Source organism: Syngnathus typhle, linkage group LG14 (assembly GCF_033458585.1).
Source record: "Syngnathus typhle isolate RoL2023-S1 ecotype Sweden linkage group LG14, RoL_Styp_1.0, whole genome shotgun sequence".
NCBI classification, from domain to species: Eukaryota; Metazoa; Chordata; class Actinopteri; order Syngnathiformes; family Syngnathidae; genus Syngnathus; species Syngnathus typhle.
This window is the reverse complement of record NC_083751.1, coordinates 5,583,781-5,592,784: the sequence shown is the minus strand read 5'-3', so window position 1 is coordinate 5,592,784 and position 9,004 is coordinate 5,583,781. Positions and strand designations below refer to the sequence as shown.

Here is a 9,004-nt window from a genome sequence, read left to right as displayed (position 1 = left end):
GCAAGCAGTTTGAGGATCGGAGCGTATTGTGTGAGCCAGTGTGCGGGGGAAAGATAAGGCAGCACGCCAGCCCGCCGAGCCGACCTACCGACTTCACGTTTTAATGTGCTGACTCCTGGGAGATTTAAAAAAAAAAAAGAAGAAGAAGAAGAAGGAGGAGAGAGAAAAATATTGACTCAAGACGTGTGCGGGGATCCTGGACAGAAACATTTTTGCACCGGCAGCCAGCAGGGCGCATCTGAAAGACAGGAGAGAGCGAAAAAGAAAGAGAAAATAAAGGACTTCATAGTGACTCCACCAGATTTTTTTTTTTTTTTGGTTCCTGCTTGTTTTTTTTATTGCTTGATTTTTCTTTCTTTTTTTTTCTGCTTCGGGGACTGACTCCCAAATCCTTAGCAAAGAAAAGAAGAGGAAAGAACTGAGGACAAGCCGACACTAAGAGGACCGAGAAAAAAAAAAAGTACCGACATGTTCGAAATAAGCCGAACACTCAACGCTGCTTTGCTGAGCAATGAGGTAAAGACATCTTTTTTTTCTTCTTCTTCCCATGCATCACCTGTCTGCCGCCAGCCATTCTGTCATGTGTGCGTCCGTTTGTGTGCATGTCCGTGCACTTGCGATTGACGATAGCGGCACGTTTTCATGTACGGTCATATGGAGAACACGCAGTTGCTCTGCTGTCATAGTAAACGAAGAGAGCTAGTGGCCATACTTGACATCACCCCATCGCAAGGAAGCCATCAAACCCGATCAAAACCCAATTGGTGCCTTCTCATGCTTGTAAGTTTGAGCGCTTGTGTGTTCACGTGCTTTTGTGTGTGAGAGCCAAGAAAGAAAAAAAAATGTTCCCTAATCCCCTCCTTCTCTCTATCGCTTCCTTCTTCATACACACTCCCTCTGTCCTTTTAATATTCATCATCGTCCTTCCTACCTGCTGTTATCTGCCCCCCCCCTCCCCTCCCCGCCTCCTTTCACCTTCTTCCCCTCCCTTCTCCTCCCACGTCAATGCGTGAGCGTGTGTGTGTGTTCTGTGAGCAGCATCTCAAGATGATGGCGAGGTACGGGCAGCTCTCGGGACTAGCAGCCAGTGGCGTGGGCTCCGTCCCCGAGTCGCACTCGCCGCTATTTCCCAGGGATCTCCCGTCATCGCCCGCCCAGACGGGCTACAGGTCATCCCTGGTAAGAGGATATAGACAGAGCATATCTCCATATCCAAGTCTCCATTTTTTTTTAATGAACACAGGCGTGCGTTGTAATATCATGAAAAGAAGCAAAGGTGGAGAGGGGGGGCGGGGGGGGGGGGGCAGTTGTTTGTGTGTGGGTGAGAACGGGAGTAAAAGAGCAGAGAGAGAACAAATCAATTGCGCAATCCAGTTTGTATTCTCAATGGACGGTATTAGTAAATATTTACATTGTTGTGTTTGTTCAATTACCCTACGCCTACTCCGACTTTAGTCTCCGCCAGACTGACTGCAATCGAGGGAATTTGAGGTGTTTGCAAAAACGTGCATGTGTGTCTGCATGGCTTGAATAAATCAGTGTTGTGATTTTTTTTTCGGGGGGGGGGGGTGCTTTGCGTGGGGGAAAAATCCAGTTGGTTTGTGAAGTGATGAATGAGAACTGGCAGATCGTCATTACGGGAAGACTCGGAGACGCGTGGAATTATTTCCATTGATGTCAACATTCCGCTGACAGTCCCGATAGAGAGATAACTTCAAGGGGAGGGAATGATGAAGTAGGAAAGAAGAAAACACAGAGCATTTAAGCAAAAAAAAAAAAAAAAAAGAAATTCCCTGACTCGCCGCGTTAAGGCGACATGGGTGCCTCCCCTTCAAACTGGCTCAGATCCACACCCCAAAGCTTCCCGGAAGCTTTCATAACCCGCTGTCATCCTACTGACGATACCCAAGGGGGGTTTTGGAAAACTCGATGCAAATGTGCGTCGAGGATAAGTGCTGGAATACGTTTATGTGGAGTTGAGCTTCAAAAGTGTTTTTTTTTTTCTGCATTCTTACAATAGTTCAAAGCAATCTATCTCTGGATTTTGTTCTCCAAAATGCCTATTAAGACTTCCGTCCCCATGATTGTTGAAAAGTAGTTGAGTTTTATACACAAGAATGATTGGCATGTTTACACATTTGTTGCTTTGTATGGGCGTGGGGAAATGCAAAAAAATTGAGGCGGGCCGGTTCCAAGTTTAAAAATCACTTTGAATTTAACGCCAGTGATTATAAATGAAATCTGTGAGGGGGGGTTAACAGCCTTGTAATGGATAACGCAACATCTTACATCTCATGCCAAGCTGTGTGCTTACTTTTTTTTTGTGTGATTTTGTGTGTGTGCGTGCGCGTGTGATTACCCTGTTTAGAGAAGACCATCGTGATTAATGGTGCCGTAATTAAGCTCGGAGAGATCATTTGCATACATTAGACAAATGCACTGGAAAATTCGGGTCCATTTCTCATTAGAATGCAGCATCACATTCTCTCACATGGTGATGGGCTACAGGCAATATGATGCCTAAATCTAAATTGTGACTTTATTATTATTTTTGATTCACAATACATACATCCTACTCATAATTTCAAAATCAAATCAAGTGTTGCGCTCCATTGAAAATTCAAAACTGCGTGTACAGATTCAAAATGACCACGCAAGCCCAGCCGTGTAACCTTAGACAAAGACGATGAAATGAAAGGAGCACGGGGAGTCGAATCTGAATTGCAAATGGTTCCATATTTCAGTCAGCCGAGATTTAATTTTCAAGAAGGCCACGTTTAAAAAGCTGCAGTGCGCCGCCGTGCTTCCCAGCTGAATGTTGTTAATTTCTAGAAAGCGTCGCTGATTGCCCACTGCAGGCAGCTAACGTTCGCGATGTGACACGAGGCTTTGTTTGGCAACTCTAATTTTTCCCTCTGCTTCAACATTTCCGCCCCAAAAAAAAAAAAAAAAGTGGCTAGGCGTGCTTCACTTTTTCCACTCGGCTGAACCCAACAAGGAACAAAAACCTTCGCCTCTAAATAGATGGAGGTCATCTCTTATAGCACGATAACGATTAGCTCCTTCCATCTGCTACGCGTCGATTTTCCTCTTATCCTTGATTGCTGTGTTCTCTCCATCTTGGAAAATTAGCTCATTTAGACGCCGCGGCTTAACGCAGGTGCAGCTAGCCCGAACGATAAAAAATGCATAGATACGCAAATGTGGGAGTGTTTGGCTTGCTGTCCGAAACAAATGCGGTTTATTAACGTCACGTCGGAAATTGTGCGATAATCTACAGGGGCGGCGCCCTACAGCGTGTATCAAACTACAACGTGTTATGACTGTATCATGTGATGTGTGTGTAAATTTTGTCATGTTTGCTCTCGATATGAACACATGTGGTGCGTCAGTTGCAGGGAACACAGAGAGACACTATGAGGGGGGGGGGGTTATAGACTTCACGTATGTGTCTGCGTGCGTAAATGTGCCCGCCACCAGTGCTGCAGGGAGGGCCTGGCGATTAGCAGCTGAGCCTATGTCCCTTTGGGAGCCATCACGACAGAAAGGAGCAGGTGTCCGCACCGTCGCAAACACGCACATGCATGCAAACAAACACGCCACCCCGAGCTATTCATTCACACCCAATTTGGCACATGCACTGGGCGCGGCGGCTTCATGGGTGTCCAAGCCCACGCCCACCCAAAGGTCACCCGCTCTAATGTACTCCGACCTCCGCATCGTCTTTCTGTTTAGAATACGGTTTGAACATAATCGTGACTGACACGTTTGTTAATAAATCGAAGCGGAAGTGTTTAAGACTTTCTAATTTTTACATTTCGAGACCGATATGAGGAAACGGCATAAAACCTCGGCCATAAATGAAGCTTTCAGACGCACGTAATTACTTCAGTCTAGTGAGAATTTATCTCCAGTCACTGTTTACATGTGCAATTGAATAGTTTGAATACGCAAAACAATTGGACTTACTGCTATTCATTCTTTCTGCTTAATTCCGCAAAATCCAGCTTAGTCGAGCGGGTCGGAGAAAACATTTAATTTCAGAATCTATTTTTCTGTTTTCTTGGATAATGACCAGTAGAAATGATATTATTAGGCTTGGTGAGAAAAAGCCGATAACACCATTTTTATTTTCTATCCTAATTAGTTGATTTATTGTGACATTAAGTGACAGTGGCATATATTTATGTTTAGACTGCATGTCAGGCTTACAAAGATTGACAAAAGCGCTATTAGCCATCACTGGCCTGCCCGTGTCCTGGATAATCTACCATGATAACTTCAACTCTGTCATGGCTGACAAATCAGAGTCCAATTTGTAATGAAAACCAAATGTGCCCGCCTGAAGCAACGTTCAATTTCCTTCTCAAAGACGATGCCCTTTGGAACACCAATTTGCGATATTGTACTTTGGAGATTTTGCGGGTGAAGACCCCTTATTAGGCAAGATGCAACAACCCCTGTGTTGGAAAATGAGCGTGTTGATGCTGAGCTGACAAATGCCAGCCAATACGTGAGAAATGGCCTTTGTCGAGCATTCTGGCATGTTGATAAACAACGTCGTTTAAGTCTCCTTGAAAGAGATAGTTAGATGACCAATTGTGTTTTTGTTATCGATTCGCTAATTGCCGAGGATGAGGCGACGCATCTGCTGTCACCATGAGTAAGTGATGAATGTGTGACTTTTGCGAACATGAAACAACTTAATGGCCCAACTTTCTCGAGTTTACATTATTTATTATGGATGCCGTGGAACCTTCCAGAATTAACTTAGTCTGTTTTACGATTCATACTTTTCCAAGCAAGTTCAAAAAGAGACGAAACAAGAGCATGATACCATTAATGTTATATGTTGACTAGATTACATTCTAGGCTTATAATGATGCAAAATAATAAATAAACCCTGGTTTGTATATTTTGGTTTTGACGTATGAGCTAAATATGCAAAACCTAAATTTGCTCTTTGTTTATTTGCCGACGGATTATCGCAATATTATACAAATATCGGATTCATTAAATATATTTCATGCTGTTACAAAGTGGTGTATGGTATTAAGTTAAATAAAATATTCTCAAGAAAATATATAAAAATTATGTTTTCGATAAATTAAAGTATTTACAAATAAACCAAAAATCAGTTGATTTATACAAATAGTAAATTCATGTACTGCAGTTGTTAAAACTTTGGCCCAATATGAATTCCTAGGAAAAGTATGTTTGATGTCAGCTATGTTTGTTTAATTTTGCAGTGAAATTAGCTCAGGGGTTAGCATGTTTGTCGTATTGCCGGCTGTAGCTAGCGTATAGTATAAACGACCTCATTGTTCTTAAATCGTAATTTTTGTATTGCTTCATTTTTTCTTGAAGTGTTCCAGCAACATTGAATAGCCCAAGCGTTTCTCCAAGCATGAAGGCATTTAAGTGAAACCCGCTGGATTTTTATTTTCCCCTTTTCTACATTGCCCACTGAATTTTCTCCGAGCATGAGAAAGGGCGCTTAAGCATGAAGTGACATTTCAAGAGCCGGGTTTTGCCGAGCTTCTCCATGTTTTTATCCTAGCGGTGCTACGGGCCCTGCCTGCAAATGATGCTTGGATATGTGTCGTTTCTAAAAGGTTATGCCTTATCAAAAGCCGTATATAGGCGAGCCTTTAATGGAGAGCTGCTAGTGTGAGTCGTTTGAGAAGAAATGATCACCATTCGTTGGCACGTGATGTTTGGATTGCAATTTTCTCACCTAATCTCTGCGGTGGAGGTTAGTGAAGGCTAGAACGGACTGCACGGAATAATACAATGAATATGGCGAGGGAAAAAAATTGGATATAAGCTTCTTGGTCTATACGTGGGCATGTGCGTGTGTGGGTTGATTAAAGCCGTCGCCAGATGGACCCCAGCAGTCACCCTGTGAGCATGGATGTACCCCGACCGGGATCAAATGCAAAACGTGCTGCTCTCCTTTCGCACTTTGCGATACTCAAACGACCAATCTTACTCCAGCGCTACTTTAACCTCAAGCTATTCTGCTCGGATCCATACTTTATCCTCGCAAAATGACCGCACAAAGCATACATTGTTTAAAACCGACAGCCGGGATGTAAGATGCCGGGCGGCCGAAGTTGAATGAAGTTGAATGTCACCTCAAGCTGCGGACACTGCTGTCCAAATGGACAATAATCCAGCAGAAGCCTGTCGAGAATACCTGCTGAGTGCCAGCACACATGCTAGAATCTAACAGCCAATGGCAAGCTAAGCCTTTCTGGGCACCTTTCATTTAGGTTTGGTTATAGCCTCTAAGACCTGTCATTATCTAGTCCAAAAAATATAAAAACATAGTCGAGTGGAAGCTTGAAGGTCGAAAAACACATCTTGAAAAATTCCATATTTGGCGACTGGTTTACTCATCGACTCGTTCACTACCAATGACGGCTATAGACGTCAAAGATCTATTTTAACCAAACTGGCACTGAATGAGTTAAAAAAAATCAGCATTTCTTCTACGATGATCACACTCTTACTGTGACAGCAACACGTGGAGACCGCAAAGCCGAAGCCTTTCTCACCGAGAAGCTTTGCGTTAATGTGAAGGCTTGAAGCGGCTGTGACAAATGTAGCGTATAGCCTCCATCCAGGATCAGCATGAAGAATTCACTTCTGATCCAAGGAGGGTTTTTTTTTTCCCACGAACTGTGACATGGATACGGGTTAAGTTGATGCCTTGCTACTTTATTTACTCATCCTCGATAGGGTGAATTTAAGGGAACTTTCATGAGGGCATCGAAGGGTTTGCTAGTTTTAGTAAAATGTTGGTGACATCGAGAAAATCCGGTGATTGTTGTGTTTTTGCCAAATATAATAATTCAATCCAAAAGGACAATAGCGTGATTTTGAAGTTACAATGAATGTTATTTTCATACGGAAAATTTTCTCAATATTCTGAGTAACTTCCCGTAGTTTGTCAGGCCATTTATTACCTCAACGATGCCCATTTAGTTTTTGGATGACTCACTGTGAAGTTGACTGTGATCCCGAGATAATTTAACATCATTTGCACCGCCGCGGTTTTAAATACAGTGCCAGTGCGGCAGAGTAGAACCACGTGGCCTTTTCTTCTTTTGTTGAACAGACAGAAGAGAGGCAGGCGATTTGATTTTTACATACAACAGCAGTGCAGGTGCGCTGTGCCTTGGACCATGAAATTACCTCAAATCAGTATCCGCACATTGATTCATGGAAATAAAAGCTGCTCTTAACACTGACGCAAGCATCAGCGGTCCACAAAGTCCAAACCGCTCGTTGTTTCGAACCTCCTCCGTCATCATGCTAATAACCGCTTGATGTCTGAGATTGTCTCCGGACAGACGGACAAGTTGAAGCCGGCAATTCTCATTTGTTGTTACCGGTAGAGGGTGGACACCTGCCAGGAAAGAGACCATCATCATCTGAGTAGCCCAGAAATATGCTTGGGCTGCCAGAGCTTGTAAAGAGCAACTAAATCTGTCCTTCAAGGGCAAATGGAGAAGAGCCTAGCTAAGCAGCACACGGCGTCGTTATCAAATATATTGGACTCAGGGGACTGCTGTGAAGGTTTCATTTTGAATCAGCCGAACTAAACTTTCTTGGAAAGTGGTGTTGCCACAATTCCGCCCCGCCTCCTTGTCGGAAGTGGTTGTCATGGTAACCCAAGTAAACATTTGGTGCTAATCACTAAATGAGGTGAGAAAAAAAATTTAAGTGCATGGCACCTATTTACTAACAACAAACTTCCATGCTTGTATATCGATTTCCGAGCTCATTAGTGTTGTGACCTGAAGGTTTTTCGATGATTTACAGGAGCACATTGAACAATACAGGCAGTGTTATGTTGCTGAGACGAAAGCCTTTGAGTCATTAGATTCAGTAGAATCCCACCAACCCACCCTAGAGACAAATAATATAGATAGGGGGGGATGGGAAGAGAGAACAATGCGAGTATTGGACTTGTAGACTGTAAAACAAATAGTGACCTCTACTCTAATAAAGGCCATATCTCAATAAATGCCAGTTGCGTCGCCCGCGTCGAAACAAATGGAGGCCTTCACCCAATAGACGGCTCCATTCTTCAATATTTTATCTCAGTTGGTTTATTGTTTTACTTCTATTGGAATTCACATGAAGTCAACAGAACGAAAATCGGGGCGCGGCAATTTATATATCCGATCTCACCTTCCTCTCTGTGGTTGACAAAATGAGATATTACCACAATAATGATAATTGTTACACAAGGACATAAAATACAATAAATGTCGATGTCATTTAAATGAACAATGTTGACATAAAGAGCAACGAAATATATAATATTTCCGACAAGCCGACACGTTTCTCATTCTCATGTAAAACAAGTGGTATTTTCTTTCTTTTGCAACATCTCAGCTTGCATCTTCACTTTTTAAATAGAAAGTCTTATTATGCGAAGAGAAAGACAAGACAGGTGTCGGATAGCGTCGTGTGACAGTTGACAAGGAGCCAAAGCAAAAACTATTATCGCTACGCACACTACTGCATATTCAAATCTGATAAACGACGGATGCTATTATTTGTCTTCTCTTTCCCTCGTGTTATCGTCAAACGACACATTGGCCGGCTGAATATTGTGCCTCGGCACACAATGTCATGCTCGTGTTTAATCTTTGCTCAGACCGGGATATTCAACATTTCTAGGCCAAAGCAAATAGGAATCCTTGTGAGCCGGTCGAGGATACAAAAAAAAAAAAAAGAGAGTGGGAGACACAACAGCGTGTGGTTAATCCATTAAGGTGTGTGACGAGGAGGGGTTCATGGTGAAGAGGCAGGGCGGAGTGAAGGGCGCGGACGGTCCATAACAATTAGCCAGTTCTCTCTTTGCAAATTAGCATGCGGGAAGCGGTGGCTGAAGCACACTTGTGAGGTCGAGCACTTAAAGCCGGAGCTCTCCACCGCTCACAGTTGGAGACTGACAAGCACTTTGTGCTCCACAGTGTTGTGCGAT

The 9,004-nt window shown here is 43.2% G+C and overlaps 1 protein-coding gene across 1 annotated transcript in view; it reads left to right on the top strand.

Moving 5' to 3' along the window:
* Nucleotides 1-9,004, top strand: part of elavl4 (ELAV like neuron-specific RNA binding protein 4) — a 56,426-nt gene continuing 47,422 nt past the window's right edge. The window contains 1 exon segment of the mRNA XM_061297541.1: nt 1-516. Within this exon segment, the coding sequence (XP_061153525.1) occupies nt 469-516 (48 nt within the window). The 5' untranslated portion in view covers nt 1-468.